General features: G+C 32.6%; 1 protein-coding gene across 1 annotated transcript in view; it reads left to right on the forward strand.

Moving 5' to 3' along the window:
- Window positions 1-21,228, forward strand: part of LOC121380414 — a 54,942-nt gene that overhangs the window by 12,713 nt on the left and 21,001 nt on the right. The window contains exons 3-6 of the mRNA XM_041509216.1: window positions 4,010-4,157; window positions 4,971-5,107; window positions 7,543-7,678; window positions 8,496-8,591. Of these exons, the coding sequence (XP_041365150.1) occupies window positions 4,010-4,157; window positions 4,971-5,107; window positions 7,543-7,678; window positions 8,496-8,591 (517 nt within the window). The remainder of the gene's footprint in view (window positions 1-4,009; window positions 4,158-4,970; window positions 5,108-7,542; window positions 7,679-8,495; window positions 8,592-21,228) is intronic.

Consider the following 21,228-nt stretch of genomic DNA (forward strand, 5'->3'; position numbering starts at 1 on the left):
GCATTGTCTAAAATTATTTTTAAATGCCCTATACCAATTCACAATTGTCAGCTGAACTGGCATTAAATGGGTGTTTTCGCATTGGCCTGGGTGTAGGTCCTTGGACAGTTGTATTGACCCTTTGTCAACTGGAATGACCGTCGGCCTTCTCAATAGCCAATGTGGGCAGCGTTAGACCAATATAACAAACGTATAATAACAAGGCCAATACGAAAACACCTATATTACATGTGGTAAAACAGTCATAAGACATATTTCTCAACAGTTTGACCTCGCTACTTCAACACACAAATCATCTGTTTTATACGAATGCTAAAACGAAATTCTTGGAAAGAAATAAGAGAAAACGTGGTACTTGAGACCCGATTGAATTAACTAAACAGAGTAGTTATGCCTATTTAAAATGCAGAAATGCAATGTAGAACTGAATGCTATTTCTGTGACATTAATAAATGTCTGTAACTCAGTTAACTTCCTAATACTATGGATTATGGTCCAGGCCTGGTGCTTATAAAACGTTTCGAGTCCAGACTCAAGACTCTAATACAGTCTGAGACACTAATGTCATGACAACGCCATACAAATTGTATGCGTGTGACGTCATTAGAGATTGCGTCTGGATTCTAAAAGTTTTATAAACATGGGCCCTGGCCCCGTGCTTATAAACCTTAAAGTCTAGACTTTAATCAAGTCCAGACTTTAACGTCATGACAACACCATTCAAATAGCATTACGTTAAAGTCTGGACTTTATTAAAGTCTAGACTTTAAGTTTTATAAGCACGGGCTTTGGTCTGGTGCTTATAAAACTTTTAGAGTCTAGACTCGAGACTTTAATAGAGTCTGAGACACTAATGTCATGGCAACGCCATACAAATTGTATGAGTGTGGCGTCATTGAGTCTGGCGCTGGTGCTAATAAAACGTTTAAAGTCTAGACTAGAGACTCTAATAGAGTCTACCGGCCTCGGTGGCGTCGTGGCAGGCCATATGTCTACAGGCTGGTAGGTACTGGGTTCGGATCCCAGTCGAGGCATGGGATTTTTAATCCAGATACCGACTTCCAAACCCTGAGTGGCTCAATGGGTAGGTGTAAACCACTTGCACCGACCAGTGATCCATAACTGGTTCAGCAAAGGCCATGGTTTGTGCTATCCTGCCTGTGAGAAGCGCAAATAAAAGATCCCTTGCTGCTAATCGGAAGAGTAGCCCATGTAGTGGCGACAGCGGGTTTCCTCTCAAAATCTGTGTGGTCCTTCACCATATGTCTGACGCCATATAACCGTAAATAAAATGTGTTGAGTGCGTCGTTAAATAAAACATTTCTTTTTTTCTAATAGAGTCTAAGTCGTGAACGTCAAGCCAACGACATACACATTGTATGCGTGTGACGTCATTTGAGATTGAGTCTAGACTCTAAACGTTTTATGATCACGGGTCCTGGTAGCAGTCAATATTGGCCTGTACTATTTATGTGTTCTCTTTCACCACTCCTCCCCATCAGTATATACCATCTGAGAATCGGTCTTTTATTGTTAGAAGGTCGTCTTAAACACTGTATGATATTTATGTTAAAACTTACTTTCTTGCTTGAAACAGCAACTTTTATACGTCAAGTCATTCGAAAGTTATTTGAATGCATATTTCACTTCATATTCATATGGCACATGTCGCACCAACCCAGAATATGGTTAATAGAGATTTTTACCAACAGAGGGCATACTGGTTGTTTATTTTACCAACAGAGGGCATACTGGTTGTTTATTTTACTCTACATGCAATGTGACACTCTTAACGATTGGTGAAGGTAGTGATAAACAAAGAAGTGGGTTACAGTAATATAGAAACTATTCCAGTCAGACTGAAAAGGACATTTATAAACCAAAAGGCCAACTAGACCAAAAAAGGCACTTATAAACCAAAAGCCCAACTAGACCAAAAAGGGCACTTTTAAACTATAATCTCAGCTACACCAAACAGGGCACTTCTAAACCAAAAAGTCATGTTTTCGTATTTTATTTGGGGCGAGAAATATCTCCCATTCACATACACTAGTTATACATCTGAAGCCACCTACATGTATAACATATGACAGGCTAAAAAAAACCTTAAAAAAAAACCCAGACTCATAATCGCATGTACATGTACTCACTTCCAAAACGTATTTACATGTATGATTTGCATACTAGTTGGAATACATAAATAACAAAGCTTAGATAAATTTACATAATTTCAGGTCAGATTGAGTGGGTTTGCAAAACATTACGGTTGGTAAAATTGATAAATTATTAGAGTTGGACCTAGAATTGTACCTAGATATTGAATACTGATGTTTATTTTACTGTACGTTTAGGTATTCGTGGAAGTAATTACCCTCCACACACCCACCCACAAACCCACAACAACAACAATAAAATAAAATTATCATATAAAAGGATGAATATGTGGTTCGCCCCATCCAAACTGAATCCGCCCTAGCTATAAAACATGCTCACAGCCTTACGTTAATCAATATATTATTTACATACCTATTTGGCCTTCGCCATCTCCACGACCCCCATTTAAGTGCGTTTTTAACCTAACAGCACGAACAAATTTATTTTAAAGTTTTTAATTTTGAACTATTATGCGGTTGTTTGGAATTCATATTCATGAATCGCCGTCATATTCCGTATACTATATATATATATATATATATATATATATATATATATATATATACAAAATAATCGTATTTGTAAACCAGAGGTTGGTAAATAGGGAAGTATGTGGGTGGAAGAGTGTTTTGGGGTAAATTGGTTTTAAAGCACCGCATTCAAATTCTTCATTATAGGTCTAGCAGACTGTGGGTACATAATCCAGTGTACAGACTCAAATTCGAAAAAAAGGAGTGATGGATAATGATGATCACTGGCTTAGGGAGTGTGTGTGTGTGTGTGGGGGGGGGGGGCACGTGTCCCCCACCGTTTCTTGATCCAGTAGCAGCAGCGATGGTTTATATATATGCGGAAGGGGGTGGGGTGGGGAGTGTTTGGGGTCGAAAGCTTTTTTTTCTTCAATATATCGAGTGTGACTCGAACTCATATAAACTTTGCTTCTCCCACCTGCTAAAATTCCTGCCTGCATATTTGACCCAGAACTTGTTTGAAATTGATTTTCAGCATATATCCGGAACTATTATAGATCCTCAGATATACGTTCCGTTGCTACGTGAACGTCACAGTCGTTTATGAAGTCATAATACTATACCGAAATACGTCGCATAAATTAATATAAGACTACAAAGTTCACTTCAGTGTGAGAGTTCATTCATCATGGTCCACTATATGTTCTAACTGTGACATATGTTGTGGTTCACATATTCACTTCTAGTAACTGTGTAAGAATTAAAACAATTTGTAGTTTTCAATTGTAAGCCCTCTAGCAGGATTTTGGACATGATATTTTGTAATATTGTGCATTGACGTTTTGGGACGTGGGTGTATAGCAGAACAGGCGGCCAGTGTGAATCGGTTCCTAAACTACCTGTTCGGACAAGTACTACAACTAGTTGCAGACATATCGCAAAAAACTGAGACGGAAATGTTCTCAATTTTGGAGTGAAAATAAATGCTTATATAATGTATGTTCGCAATGGTGTATGTTATTAGTGCCCACGAGAACCTGATCTATTGGCAATCTTCAATTGAAGTTGGGCGATTTAACATGGATTTCAATAGCAGATGACATATATTCAGTGAGACCTAAGTAAATACTGCAAGTAGGTATACATTGTGTTTTTTCAAATATGATCCTCAAGTCAAAAATACCAATAAGTGGGAAAATGAAACGTTCATATTTCCGTAGGAATTTTGCATATGTCGTATGTATATCAGTCATCACTCGTGAATGATTCTTCTCTGATCTAGACCAAGTGTCACAAGCATATTTTGTTAGCCGTCTGTTAAAGAGAAATGCTATAATGTGACATTAAAAAAATATGTTTTTATTTAAATGTATATTTGGTGACAGTTCCTTGAAGAAATTGGACAGATGTCGAAAATACGTCGACTTGCTGGGGCGAGCGCTGGTGCCATGACGGCGACACTGGTTGCTGTTGGTTACACGTCAGGCGAAATCGAAGCCTTTCTCAGTGAAGACATCGACGATATATTCATGGGTAAATATATACAGCAACAACAATGATGTTTCGATGATCAGTAAAAATAAAAAATTGATCTGTTTGATATTTGCGTTGTGTTAATCGATGTTAAAGTCCACTGCGATTATCGCGGATGCTATGGTTGTAACGTTACCAGCCGGCATCGGTGGTGTAGTGGATTTAAGACGGGTTGGTACCGCGTTCGCATCCCAGTAACGGCGCCCACCGAGAACGAGTTTAACGACTCAGTGTAAGACCATTATACCGACTTCCCTCCCTCCCCCCCCCCCCTCTCTCTCTCTCTCTCTCTCTCTCTCTCTCTCTCTCTCTCTCTCTCTCTCTCTCTCTCTCTCTCTCTCTCTCTCTCTCTCTCTCTCTCTCTCTCTCTCTCAATCATTAACCCACTGTTCTGAACAAACAGCCTAGATTGAAAACCATAATTGGACAGAAGTACAAAAATAAGTACATTATACTATATGTAATTTTATCATCATAATAATATTGGTAGCGAAAATACCCCGGGCTACCGCTAAGATCGAGTCCTGTCATTGTCAGAAAATATATTCCACATTTCTTGCCAATGTTGTTTAAGTTCAGTATTTAAAATATAATAACACCCACGCCGGACTTTTATTGTTTTGGTGCTAGATGGTAGCATTAATTTATAAAATAATTTCACGAATCCATAAATGCAAGATTTTAGACGTTAATGATTAGACTGTAAATCTGTATTTTTGATTTTGCATAGTGCCATTAAATCAAATGCAATTAAGGTCTGGCGAGATTTGAACCACTGTCGTCAGCTTGAGAGTCCTGCTTGTTTCATTGCAGATCATCGGTGTGGATACTGCAGCCTGTTGCCAAATCTTATCACACGTTACGGCTGGAATCCAGGTCGCAGAATCTTCGAGTGGTTCGGTTACAAACTGGAGGCTAAGACGGGAAATCCTGACATTACATTTGAAGAGGTATATCAGCGTACGGGCGCGTGTGAAGGAATGTTAGCAGGAGAGGTCTAGACTGGCGAGCGAAGTTTATAGAGGGGTCGGGTGATGCTCCCTCGGAAAATATATTGAAAAAAAGAAGAAGTTAGTTTGAGCAGGGGTGGGGGTCAACTAATGTTATGATCAGACCTTGGGAACGGTTCATGGAACTGTGATGAAAATAAAGCAACAGTACACTTTATCACAGGTCATTTAATGTGACCCCTCCCAACTGTGGCAGTCCTCTGATAGAAATGCAATCATGCATTATGGTCAAGAGTGTACCTTCTCTGTAAATAAAGAGTGAGTAAATGCTGGCTGTATGCTCACATTACTCTATCATTGAGGTTTTCTTTTGGAATCAGTACTGTGCAGAAATACGGTAATATAATGGCATATTCGTCATTCCCATGTATGATACAGCTTCTATTGCACACAGCGCTCGCCTGAGGTGCTTGCGTTACAGGATCGGACCACCTCGGTAGATCCGTTCAACTGATTGGGTTTTTTCTTTTTTCAGCCAGTGCATCACAACTGGTCGAAGACCGTGGTATGTGTTTTCCTGTCGGTGGGAAAGTGCATATAAAAGATCCTTTGCTGTTAATGGAAAAATATAGCGGGTTTCCTCTGATGACTACGAGTCATAATTACCAAATGTCTGACATCCAATAGCTGGTGATTAATTAATCAATCAATATGCTCTAGTAGTGTCGTTAAACAAAACAAACTAACTATTGCACACTTTAAAATGTTATATTGTTTTGGTGTATTATTGGTGATTGGTGAATAGATTAATACAGAGTATCGCCAATTTTGTTTGGTACAAAGCCTTCTTTTGTTTGGTACAAAGCCTTCTTTTGTTTGGTACAAAGCCTTCTTTTGTTTGGTACAAAGCCTTCTTTTACGTGGATGACTGACCCAGCACGCGACAGCTAATGCTTCACAACTGGTGTAACAAAGGCCGTGGTATGTACTATCCTGTCTGTGGGATGGTGCATATAAAAGATCCCTTGCTGCTAATTGAAAAGAGTAGCCCATGAAGTGGCGACAACGGGTTTCCTCTCTCAATATCGTTGTGGTTAAATAAAATGTGTTGAGTACGTCGTTAAATAAAACATTTCCTTCCTTCCTTCCTTCCGGTACAGCCTATTGTAGTATGATCATTCTTAAAAACAGACAACACATGTATGGTGGCTTTTGAGTTTCATTAGTAGGAGTATACAGTTAGCTCCCTTGTGTAACATATCGCGAAAATAGTCTACATGTGCTTTTTGCATTGATCCATGTTTGAAGGCTAAATACATGTACATATATTTGGAATATGAAGTAAATTCTTACGGTTATTCACCCGGAGTACAAACCGTTTAGCCACCGGGTTTTTCTTGTGACAAAAGTGGGGCGATATCAATTTGAGTATTTTTCAAACAAGCTTATTTTGTGAAAAATTGAATAGCTAAACCTTTATTCAAATGAGGTGTTTGTAAGGTTTAGTGAGCACAGGTTTCATAAATATGTGCGTGATATTCGTCCACTCCCGCTTGGCTGTGATTTGTATGGGTTTATACTGGGGCCCTGCGAATCTCAATTTTTCGGTCGAATCGAATTTCGATTCGACTATTCGAAAATGTTAGAAGCGAATGGAATTTCGAATCTCGAATACCTTGGAGAATAATCAAGTGTATCAGATGCAGTTCACAAAGGAATATTCAGCTCAGTGAAGGAAATTAGAAACACAATATAAATATCCACTGCATTGGGAGTACGTACGATGATTAACCTGATTACACAAGGTTGAAGTTTAAATAATAAAGCGCCCTAAATAGAAAACCAGTACTAATGTGTACATAGGTTGAACAGTTGAACTAACACGAGATATGCCGACCTCTTGGCATGGAGGTTATGTACACTACAGGACTATTGCTGAATGAAATTATATATATATATATATATATATATATATATACATATATATACATACATACATATACATACATACATACATACATACATACATACATATATGTCCCTCTTTTTCCAATTGTTCGTACACTGCAACATTCGAAATTCCAAATACACAAAAATCGAATCGAATCGAATCGAAGCTTCGCGACGATTTCGAATCGAATCAAATATACGAAGCTTCGCTGGGGCCTAGTTTGTACACTGTCACAAATGCACCCAAGGTCGTGCAGTTTGGGAACACATTTGAAATGTAACTCAACAATTGAACTCAAAATATTTAAAATGAGTCCTCTTTATAATCATGCCCTGCTAGTATTTTCCTTGAGACTAGAAATACCTGTATCTTTGTTTATTTTTAAAATGTAGGTGGGCATTTAGGATGCCAGGGGCTGGTATCCATAAATCTCAGCTGAAGATTCACAGTCTTCTATCTGTTGCTTTCATGTTTATAATTTTAGCTTCGACTCAAGACAGGAAAGGAGTTGTGCATCGTTGTAACGAATTTGAACCAAATGAACACCGAATATTGCCATCCGAAAACAACACCGGATATTCCCGTGAGACTGGCGCTGCGCATGTCGATTTCGATTCCAGGTAAATCTATAGGTTCACAATAATGATCAAACAATTCAATTGGAATTAATTTGATTTTGTTTGAACCTCTTAATGAGTGTTTGTACTACTTTCTTTATTATAAAAATCTATGAGTTATAGTTAAAAGATGTATGTCCTGGTTTCAACCTTCGGTGCCTCCTGCATGACAACCCCCCCCCCCCAAAAAAAAAAAAAACAACCCCAAAAACAAACAACAACAACAACAAAAACAACAACAACAAACAACAAAAAAACCCGGGACGAAGCGCAATGGTAAATCTCTCGCCTGATGTGTGGTCGTTCTTGGATCGATTCTCGTTAGTGGGTCCATTGGGCTATTTCCCGTTCTAGCCAGTGCTCCACAACTGGTGTTACAAAGGCCGTGGTATTCTATCTGTGGGATTCATCGTATAAAATATCTCTTGCTGCTAATAGAAAAGAGTAGCTCATAATGCTCATTGCATAGCTGGTTTTTCATCGTTCATTATCTTTGTTCCTTAACCGTACGTCCGACGCCATATAACTGTAATTAAATTGTGTTGAAGCATTCTTTTCTTCCTTCTTCTTTCCTTCCTTCCTTCCTGCATGACAACTATACTAGAAGCAAAATTAAATGAGCATTCCCATACTGGACACGATAGCAGCCAGAATGACATTTGTTTTATGTCACTACACATTTGTACAACACGAACTGTGATATAAAAAATGTAATTCGCTAATCCAGTTTTTAATATAGGAAAACAAATTAAAATAAAATGTGTATAGCACAAGCACCTGTCGTCGTGTATTTTATAACTCGCTCTTTCTCTATACCCAGGTGTATTCATGGCGATTCAGTACACGATGCACGGTCAAACAGACACATTCGTTGATGGTGGACTGCTGTGCAACTATCCCATACACAGTTTTGATGGTAAGCTACTTGGTATTATGCAATAAGTTATTTGATGTCACATTATATCATCACACATTATTTAGAAAGGTATTATGCTTATCTCATGTCAAATTATATCATCATAAATTATTTACAAATGTATAATGCTTATCTCATGTCAAATTATATCATCATAAATTATTTAGTCAAATTATGTCATCACACATTATTTAGAACGGTATTAAGCGTATGTGATGTCAAATTATATTATCGTAAATTACTTGTGAAGGTGGTAAGCTATCTGATGTTATTTGGGAAGGTATGTGCAAGCACAAGACCGTTCAACCTTAGTGGATGAAAATCTCACCTTAGTGTTTGTTTTTATCAAAATTACGCATCAACCTACATCGTCCACAGTTGTTGTTTAATGCGAACAAGTTTTTACAACCTCGTCAGAACATTAGATTGAAATGTTTCAATATATAGCAGGGATCTCACTGACCCTCGAAAGGTGTCTTTTGAAGCATGGAACTTGGACAGGACTCTTATTTTTTAAATTTTAACTTAAAATCCTATTATGGGACTCCCCAAATTTCACAAGAAAGCTCAAATGACCCCCAGTGGAGAAAGTCCAGCGAGAACCCTGATATAGTCATTAATCAAAACCAACAGAGTAAAGGCATAATGTTAATGATACGGTTTATTAATCAAAACCAACAGAGTAAAGGCATAATGTTAATGATACGGTTTATTAATCAAAACCAACAGAGTAAAGGCATAATGTTAATGATACGGTTTATTAATCAAAACCAACAGAGTAAAGGCATAATGTTAATGATACGGTTCATTAATCAAAACCAACAGAGTAAAGGCATAATGTTAATGATACGGTTTATTAATCAAAACCAACAGAGTAAAGGCATAATGTTAATGATACGGTTTATTAATCAAAACCAACAGAGTAAAGGCATAATGTTAATGATACGGTTTATTAATCAAAACCAACAGAGTAAAGGCATAATGTTAATGATACGGTTCATTAATCAAAACCAACAGAGTAAAGGCATAATGTTAATGATACGGTTTATTAATCAAAACCAACAGAGTAAAGGCATAATGTTAATGATACGGTTTATTAATCAAAACCAACAGAGTAAAGGCATAATGTTAATGATACGGTTCATTAATCAAAACCAACAGAGTAAAGGCATAATGTTAATGATACGGTTCATTAATCAAAACCAACAGAGTAAAGGCATAATGTTAATGATACGGTTCATTAATCAAAACCAACAGAGTAAAGGCATAATGTTAATGATACGGTTTATTAATCAAAACCAACAGAGTAAAGGCATAATGTTAATGATACGGTTTATTAATCAAAACCAACAGAGTAAAGGCATAATGTTAATGATACGGTTTATTAATCAAAACCAACAGAGTAAAGGCATAATGTTAATGATACGGTTTATTAATCAAAACCAACAGAGTAAAGGCATAATGTTAATGATACGGTTTATTAATCAAAACCAACAGAGTAAAGGCATAATGTTAATGATACGGTTAAAGGCATATTAATCAACGGTTTATTAATCAAAACCAACAGAGTAAAGGCATAATGTTAATGATACGGTTTATTAATCAAAACCAATAGAGTAAAGGCATAATGTTAATGATACGGTTTATTAATCAAAACCAATAGAGTAAAGGCATAATGTTAATGATACGGTTTATTAATCAAAACCAATAGAGTAAAGGCATAATGTTAATGATACGGTTCATTAATCAAAACCAACAGAGTAAAGGCATAATGTTAATGATACGGTTCATTAATCAAAACCAACAGAGTAAAGGCATAATGTTAATGATACGGTTCATTAATCAAAACCAACAGAGTAAAGGCATAATGTTAATGATACGGTTCATTAATCAAAACCAACAGAGTAAAGGCATAATGTTAATGATACGGTTCATTAATCAAAACCAATAGAGTAAAGGCATAATGTTAATGATACGGTTCATTAATCAAAACCAATAGAGTAAAGGCATAATGTTAATGATACGGTTCATTAATCAAAACCAATAGAGTAAAGGCATAATGTTAATGATACGGTTTATTAATCAAAACCAATAGAGTAAAGGCATAATGTTAATGATACGGTTCATTAATCAAAACCAATAGAGTAAAGGCATAATGTTAATGATACGGTTCATTAATCAAAACCAACAGAGTAAAGGCATAATGTTAATGATACGGTTCATTAATCAAAACCAACAGAGTAAAGGCATAATGTTAATGATACGGTTTATTAATCAAAACCAACAGAGTAAAGGCATAATGTTAATGATACGGTTTATTAATCAAAACCAATAGAGTAAAGGCATAATGTTAATGATACGGTTTATTAATCAAAACCAATAGAGTAAAGGCATAATGTTAATGATACGGTTTATTAATCAAAACCAATAGAGTAAAGGCATAATGTTAATGATACGGTTTATTAATCAAAACCAACAGAGTAAAGGCATAATGTTAATGATACGGTTCATTAATCAAAACCAACAGAGTAAAGGCATAATGTTAATGATACGGTTCATTAATCAAAACCAACAGAGTAAAGGCATAATGTTAATGATACGGTTCATTAATCAAAACCAACAGAGTAAAGGCATAATGTTAATGATACGGTTCATTAATCAAAACCAACAGAGTAAAGGCATAATGTTAATGATACGGTTTATTAATCAAAACCAACAGAGTAAAGGCATAATGTTAATGATACGGTTTATTAATCAAAACCAATAGAGTAAAGGCATAATGTTAATGATACGGTTTATTAATCAAAACCAACAGAGTAAAGGCATAATGTTAATGATACGGTTTATTAATCAAAACCAACAGAGTAAAGGCATAATGTTAATGATACGGTTTATTAATCAAAACCAACAGAGTAAAGGCATAATGTTAATGATACGGTTTATTAATCAAAACCAATAGAGTAAAGGCATAATGTTAATGATACGGTTTATTAATCAAAACCAACAGAGTAAAGGCATAATGTTAATGATACGGTTTATTAATCAAAACCAACAGAGTAAAGGCATAATGTTAATGATACGGTTTATTAATCAAAACCAACAGAGTAAAGGCATAATGTTAATGATACGGTTTATTAATCAAAACCAATAGAGTAAAGGCATAATGTTAATGATACGGTTTATTAATCAAAACCAACAGAGTAAAGGCATAATGTTAATGATACGGTTTATTAATCAAAACCAATAGAGTAAAGGCATAATGTTAATGATACGGTTTATTAATCAAAACCAATAGAGTAAAGGCATAATGTTAATGATACGGTTTATTAATCAAAACCAATAGAGTAAAGGCATAATGTTAATGATACGGTTTATTAATCAAAACCAATAGAGTAAAGGCATAATGTTAATGATACGGTTTATTAATCAAAACCAATAGAGTAAAGGCATAATGTTAATGATACGGTTTATTAATCAAAACCATAATGTTAATGATACGGTTTATTAATCAAAAATAGAGTAAAGGCATAATGTTAATGATACGGTTTATTAATCAAAACCAATAGAGTAAAGGCATAATGTTAATGATACGGTTTATTAATCAAAACCAATAGAGTAAAGGCATAATGTTAATGATACGGTTTATTAATCAAAACCAATAGAGTAAAGGCATAATGTTAATGATACGGTTTATTAATCAAAACCAATAGAGTAAAGGCATAATGTTAATGATACGGTTTATTAATCAAAACCAATAGAGTAAAGGCATAATGTTAATGATACGGTTTATTAATCAAAACCAATAGAGTAAAGGCATAATGTTAATGATACGGTTTATTAATCAAAACCAATAGAGTAAAGGCATAATGTTAATGATACGGTTTATTAATCAAAACCAATAGAGTAAAGGCATAATGTTAATGATACGGTTTATTAATCAAAACCAATAGAGTAAAGGCATAATGTTAATGATACGGTTTATTAATCAAAACCAATAGAGTAAAGGCATAATGTTAATGATACGGTTTATTAATCAAAACCAATAGAGTAAAGGCATAATGTTAATGATACGGTTTATTAATCAAAACCAATAGAGTAAAGGCATAATGTTAATGATACGGTTTATTAATCAAAACCAATAGAGTAAAGGCATAATGTTAATGATACGGTTTATTAATCAAAACCAATAGAGTAAAGGCATAATGTTAATGATACGGTTTATTAATCAAAACCAATAGAGTAAAGGCATAATGTTAATGATACGGTTTATTAATCAAAACCAATAGAGTAAAGGCATAATGTTAATGATACGGTTTATTAATCAAAACCAATAGAGTAAAGGCATAATGTTAATGATACGGTTTATTAATCAAAACCAATAGAGTAAAGGCATAATGTTAATGATACGGTTTATTAATCAAAACCAATAGAGTAAAGGCATAATGTTAATGATACGGTTTATTAATCAAAACCAATAGAGTAAAGGCATAATGTTAATGATACGGTTTATTAATCAAAACCAATAGAGTAAAGGCATAATGTTAATGATACGGTTTATTAATCAAAACCAATAGAGTAAAGGCATAATGTTAATGATACGGTTTATTAATCAAAACCAATAGAGTAAAGGCATAATGTTAATGATACGGTTTATTAATCAAAACCAATAGAGTAAAGGCATAATGTTAATGATACGGTTTATTAATCAAAACCAATAGAGTAAAGGCATAATGTTAATGATACGGTTTATTAATCAAAACCAATAGAGTAAAGGCATAATGTTAATGATACGGTTTATTAATCAAAACCAATAGAGTAAAGGCATAATGTTAATGATACGGTTTCATTAATCAAAACCAATAGAGTAAAGGCATAATGTTAATGATACGGTTCATTAATCAAAACCAATAGAGTAAAGGCATAATGTTAATGATACGGTTCATTAATCAAAACCAATAGAGTAAAGGCATAATGTTAATGATACGGTTCATTAATCAAAACCAATAGAGTAAAGGCATAATGTTAATGATACGGTTCATTAATCAAAACCAATAGAGTAAAGGCATAATGTTAATGATACGGTTTATTAATCAAAACCAATAGAGTAAAGGCATAATGTTAATGATACGGTTTATTAATCAAAACCAATAGAGTAAAGGCATAATGTTAATGATACGGTTTATTAATCAAAACCAATAGAGTAAAGGCATAATGTTAATGATACGGTTTATTAATCAAAACCAATAGAGTAAAGGCATAATGTTAATGATACGGTTTATTAATCAAAACCAATAGAGTAAAGGCATAATGTTAATGATACGGTTTATTAATCAAAACCAATAGAGTAAAGGCATAATGTTAATGATACGGTTCATTAATCAAAACCAATAGAGTAAAGGCATAATGTTAATGATACGGTTTATTAATCAAAACCAATAGAGTAAAGGCATAATGTTAATGATACGGTTTATTAATCAAAACCAATAGAGTAAAGGCATAATGTTAATGATACGGTTTCATTAATCAAAACCAATAGAGTAAAGGCATAATGTTAATGATACGGTTCATTAATCAAAACCAATAGAGTAAAGGCATAATGTTAATGATACGGTTTATTAATCAAAACCAATAGAGTAAAGGCATAATGTTAATGATACGGTTTATTAATCAAAACCAATAGAGTAAAGGCATAATGTTAATGATACGGTTTATTAATCAAAACCAATAGAGTAAAGGCATAATGTTAATGATACGGTTTATTAATCAAAACCAATAGAGTAAAGGCATAATGTTAATGATACGGTTTATTAATCAAAACCAATAGAGTAAAGGCATAATGTTAATGATACGGTTTATTAATCAAAACCAATAGAGTAAAGGCATAATGTTAATGATACGGTTTATTAATCAAAACCAATAGAGTAAAGGCATAATGTTAATGATACGGTTTATTAATCAAAACCAATAGAGTAAAGGCATAATGTTAATGATACGGTTTATTAATCAAAACCAATAGAGTAAAGGCATAATGTTAATGATACGGTTTATTAATCAAAACCAACAGAGTAAAGGCATAATGTTAATGATACGGTTTATTAATCAAAACCAACAGAGTAAAGGCATAATGTTAATGATACGGTTTATACGGTTTATTAAATCCAATAGAGTAAAGGCATAATGTTAATGATACGGTTTATTAATCAAAACCAATAGAGTAAAGGCATAATGTTAATGATACGGTTTATTAATCAAAACCAATAGAGTAAAGGCATAATGTTAATGATACGGTTTATTAATCAAAACCAATAGAGTAAAGGCATAATGTTAATGATACGGTTTATTAATCAAAACCAACAGAGTAAAGGCATAATGTTAATGATACGGTTTATTAATCAAAACCAACAGAGTAAAGGCATAATGTTAATGATACGGTTTATTAATCAAAACCAACAGAGTAAAGGCATAATGTTAATGATACGGTTTATTAATCAAAACCAACAGAGTAAAGGCATAATGTTAATGATACGGTTTATTAATCAAAACCAACAGAGTAAAGGCATAATGTTAATGATACGGTTTATTAATCAAAACCAACAGAGTAAAGGCATAATGTTAATGATACGGTTTATTAATCAAAACCAACAGAGTAAAGGCATAATGTTAATGATACGGTTTATTAATCAAAACCAACAGAGTAAAGGCATAATGTTAATGATACGGTTTATTAATCAAAACCAATAGAGTAAAGGCATAATGTTAATGATACGGTTTATTAATCAAAACCAATAGAGTAAAGGCATAATGTTAATGATACGGTTTATTAATCAAAACCAATAGAGTAAAGGCATAATGTTAATGATACGGTTTATTAATCAAAACCAATAGAGTAAAGGCATAATGTTAATGATACGGTTTATTAATCAAAACCAACAGAGTAAAGGCATAATGTTAATGATACGGTTTATTAATCAAAACCAACAGAGTAAAGGCATAATGTTAATGATACGGTTTATTAATCAAAACCAATAGAGTAAAGGCATAATGTTAATGATACGGTTTATTAATCAAAACCAATAGAGTAAAGGCATAATGTTAATGATACGGTTTATTAATCAAAACCAATAGAGTAAAGGCATAATGTTAATGATACGGTTTATTAATCAAAACCAATAGAGTAAAGGCATAATGTTAATGATACGGTTTATTAATCAAAACCAATAGAGTAAAGGCATAATGTTAATGATACGGTTTATTAATCAAAACCAACAGAGTAAAGGCATAATGTTAATGATACGGTTTATTAATCAAAACCAATAGAGTAAAGGCATAATGTTAATGATACGGTTTATTAATCAAAACCAATAGAGTAAAGGCATAATGTTAATGATACGGTTTATTAATCAAAACCAATAGAGTAAAGGCATAATGTTAATGATACGGTTTATTAATCAAAACCAACAGAGTAAAGGCATAATGTTAATGATACGGTTTATTAATCAAAACCAATAGAGTAAAGGCATAATGTTAATGATACGGTTTATTAATCAAAACCAATAGAGTAAAGGCATAATGTTAATGATACGGTTTATTAATCAAAACCAATAGAGTAAAGGCATAATGTTAATGATACGGTTTATTAATCAAAACCAATAGAGTAAAGGCATAATGTTAATGATACGGTTTATTAATCAAAACCAATAGAGTAAAGGCATAATGTTAATGATACGGTTTATTAATCAAAACCAATAGAGTAAAGGCATAATGTTAATGATACGGTTTATTAATCAAAACCAATAGAGTAAAGGCATAATGTTAATGATACGGTTCATTAATCAAAACCAATAGAGTAAAGGCATAATGTTAATGATACGGTTCATTAATCAAAACCAATAGAGTAAAGGCATAATGTTAATGATACGGTTTATTAATCAAAACCAATAGAGTAAAGGCATAATGTTAATGATACGGTTCATTAATCAAAACCAATAGAGTAAAGGCATAATGTTAATGATACGGTTCATTAATCAAAACCAATAGAGTAAAGGCATAATGTTAATGATACGGTTCATTAATCAAAACCAATAGAGTAAAGGCATAATGTTAATGATACGGTTTATTAATCAAAACCAATAGAGTAAAGGCATAATGTTAATGATACGGTTCATTAATCAAAACCAATAGAGTAAAGGCATAATGTTAATGATACGGTTTATTAATCAAAACCAATAGAGTAAAGGCATAATGTTAATGATACGGTTTATTAATCAAAACCAATAGAGTAAAGGCATAATGTTAATGATACGGTTCATTAATCAAAACCAATAGAGTAAAGGCATAATGTTAATGATACGGTTTATTAATCAAAACCAATAGAGTAAAGGCATAATGTTAATGATACGGTTTATTAATCAAAACCAATAGAGTAAAGGCATAATGTTAATGATACGGTTTATTAATCAAAACCAATAGAGTAAAGGCATAATGTTAATGATACGGTTTATTAATCAAAACCAATAGAGTAAAGGCATAATGTTAATGATACGGTTTATTAATCAAAACCAACAGAGTAAAGGCATAATGTTAATGATACGGTTTATTAATCAAAACCAATAGAGTAAAGGCATAATGTTAATGATACGGTTTATTAATCAAAACCAACAGAGTAAAGGCATAATGTTAATGATACGGTTTATTAATCAAAACCAATAGAGTAAAGGCATAATGTTAATGATACGGTTTATTAATCAAAACCAACAGAGTAAAGGCATAATGTTAATGATACGGTTTATTAATCAAAACCAACAGAGTAAAGGCATAATGTTAATGATACGGTTTATTAATCAAAACCAATAGAGTAAAGGCATAATGTTAATGATACGGTTTATTAATCAAAACCAATAGAGTAAAGGCATAATGTTAATGATACGGTTTATTAATCAAAACCAATAGAGTAAAGGCATAATGTTAATGATACGGTTTATTAATCAAAACCAACAGAGTAAAGGCATAATGTTAATGATACGGTTTATTAATCAAAACCAACAGAGTAAAGGCATAATGTTAATGATACGGTTTATTAATCAAAACCAACAGAGTAAAGGCATAATGTTAATGATACGGTTTATTAATCAAAACCAACAGAGTAAAGGCATAATGTTAATGATACGGTTTATTAATCAAAACCAACAGAGTAAAGGCATAATGTTAATGATACGGTTTATTAATCAAAACCAACAGAGTAAAGGCATAATGTTAATGATACGGTTTATTAATCAAAACCAACAGAGTAAAGGCATAATGTTAATGATACGGTTTATTAATCAAAACCAACAGAGTAAAGGCATAATGTTAATGATACGGTTTATTAATCAAAACCAACAGAGTAAAGGCATAATGTTAATGATACGGTTTATTAATCAAAACCAACAGAGTAAAGGCATAATGTTAATGATACGGTTTATTAATCAAAACCAACAGAGTAAAGGCATAATGTTAATGATACGGTTTATTAATCAAAACCAATAGAGTAAAGGCATAATGTTAATGATACGGTTTATTAATCAAAACCAATAGAGTAAAGGCATAATGTTAATGATACGGTTTATTAATCAAAACCAACAGAGTAAAGGCATAATGTTAATGATACGGTTTATTAATCAAAACCAACAGAGTAAAGGCATAATGTTAATGATACGGTTTATTAATCAAAACCAACAGAGTAAAGGCATAATGTTAATGATACGGTTTATTAATCAAAACCAACAGAGTAAAGGCATAATGTTAATGATACGGTTTATTAATCAAAACCAACAGAGTAAAGGCATAATGTTAATGATACGGTTTATTAATCAAAACCAACAGAGTAAAGGCATAATGTTAATGATACGGTTTATTAATCAAAACCAACAGAGTAAAGGCATAATGTTAATGATACGGTTTATTAATCAAAACCAACAGAGTAAAGGCATAATGTTAATGATACGGTTTATTAATCAAAACCAACAGAGTAAAGGCATAATGTTAATGATACGGTTTATTAATCAAAACCAACAGAGTAAAGGCATAATGTTAATGATACGGTTTATTAATCAAAACCAACAGAGTAAAGGCATAATGTTAATGATACGGTTTATTAATCAAAACCAACAGAGTAAAGGCATAATGTTAATGATACGGTTTATTAATCAAAACCAACAGAGTAAAGGCATAATGTTAATGATACGGTTTATTAATCAAAACCAACAGAGTAAAGGCATAATGTTAATGATACGGTTTATTAATCAAAACCAACAGAGTAAAGGCATAATGTTAATGATACGGTTTATTAATCAAAACCAACAGAGTAAAGGCATAATGTTAATGATACGGTTTATTAATCAAAACCAACAGAGTAAAGGCATAATGTTAATGATACGGTTTATTAATCAAAACCAACAGAGTAAAGGCATAATGTTAATGATACGGTTTATTAATCAAAACCAACAGAGTAAAGGCATAATGTTAATGATACGGTTTATTAATCAAAACCAACAGAGTAAAGGCATAATGTTAATGATACGGTTTATTAATCAAAACCAACAGAGTAAAGGCATAATGTTAATGATACGGTTTATTAATCAAAACCAACAGAGTAAAGGCATAATGTTAATGATACGGTTTATTAATCAAAACCAACAGAGTAAAGGCATAATGTTAATGATACGGTTTATTAATCAAAACCAACAGAGTAAAGGCATAATGTTAATGATACGGTTTATTAATCAAAACCAACAGAGTAAAGGCATAATGTTAATGATACGGTTTATTAATCAAAACCAACAGAGTAAAGGCATAATGTTAATGATACGGTTTATTAATCAAAACCAACAGAGTAAAGGCATAATGTTAATGATACGGTTTATTAATCAAAACCAACAGAGTAAAGGCATAATGTTAATGATACGGTTTATTAATCAAAACCAACAGAGTAAAGGCATAATGTTAATGATACGGTTTATTAATCAAAACCAACAGAGTAAAGGCATAATGTTAATGATACGGTTTATTAATCAAAACCAACAGAGTAAAGGCATAATGTTAATGATACGGTTTATTAATCAAAACCAACAGAGTAAAGGCATAATGTTAATGATACGGTTTATTAATCAAAACCAACAGAGTAAAGGCATAATGTTAATGATACGGTTTATTAATCAAAACCAACAGAGTAAAGGCATAATGTTAATGATACGGTTTATTAATCAAAACCAATAGAGTAAAGGCATAATGTTAATGATACGGTTTATTAATCAAAACCAATAGAGTAAAGGCATAATGTTAATGATACGGTTTATTAATCAAAACCAATAGAGTAAAGGCATAATGTTAATGATACGGTTTATTAATCAAAACCAATAGAGTAAAGGCATAATGTTAATGATACGGTTTATTAATCAAAACCAATAGAGTAAAGGCATAATGTTAATGATACGGTTTATTAATCAAAACCAATAGAGTAAAGGCATAATGTTAATGATACGGTTTATTAATCAAAACCAATAGAGTAAAGGCATAATGTTAATGATACGGTTTATTAATCAAAACCAATAGAGTAAAGGCATAATGTTAATGATACGGTTTATTAATCAAAACCAATAGAGTAAAGGCATAATGTTAATGATACGGTTTATTAATCAAAACCAATAGAGTAAAGGCATAATGTTAATGATACGGTTTATTAATCAAAACCAATAGAGTAAAGGCATAATGTTAATGATACGGTTTATTAATCAAAACCAATAGAGTAAAGGCATAATGTTAATGATACGGTTTATTAATCAAAACCAATAGAGTAAAGGCATAATGTTAATGATACGGTTTATTAATCAAAACCAATAGAGTAAAGGCATAATGTTAATGATACGGTTTATTAATCAAAACCAATAGAGTAAAGGCATAATGTTAATGATACGGTTTATTAATCAAAACCAATAGAGTAAAGGCATAATGTTAATGATACGGTTTATTAATCAAAACCAATAGAGTAAAGGCATAATGTTAATGATACGGTTTATTAATCAAAACCAATAGAGTAAAGGCATAATGTTAATGATACGGTTTATTAATCAAAACCAACAGAGTAAAGGCATAATGTTAATGATACGGTTTATTAATCAAAACCAACAGAGTAAAGGCATAATGTTAATGATACGGTTTATTAATCAAAACCAACAGAGTAAAGGCATAATGTTAATGATACGGTTTATTAATCAAAACCAACAGAGTAAAGGCATAATGTTAATGATACGGTTTATTAATCAAAACCAATAGAGTAAAGGCATAATGTTAATGATACGGTTTATTAATCAAAACCAACAGAGTAAAGGCATAATGTTAATGATACGGTTTATTAATCAAAACCAACAGAGTAAAGGCATAATGTTAATGATACGGTTTATTAATCAAAACCAATAGAGTAAAGGCATAATGTTAATGATACGGTTTATTAATCAAAACCAATAGAGTAAAGGCATAATGTTAATGATACGGTTTATTAATCAAAACCAATAGAGTAAAGGCATAATGTTAATGATACGGTTTATTAATCAAAACCAACAGAGTAAAGGCATAATGTTAATGATACGGTTTATTAATCAAA

The sequence above is a fragment of the Gigantopelta aegis genome, chromosome 9 (genome assembly GCF_016097555.1).
Source record: "Gigantopelta aegis isolate Gae_Host chromosome 9, Gae_host_genome, whole genome shotgun sequence".
Classification (NCBI taxonomy): domain Eukaryota; kingdom Metazoa; phylum Mollusca; class Gastropoda; order Neomphalida; family Peltospiridae; genus Gigantopelta; species Gigantopelta aegis.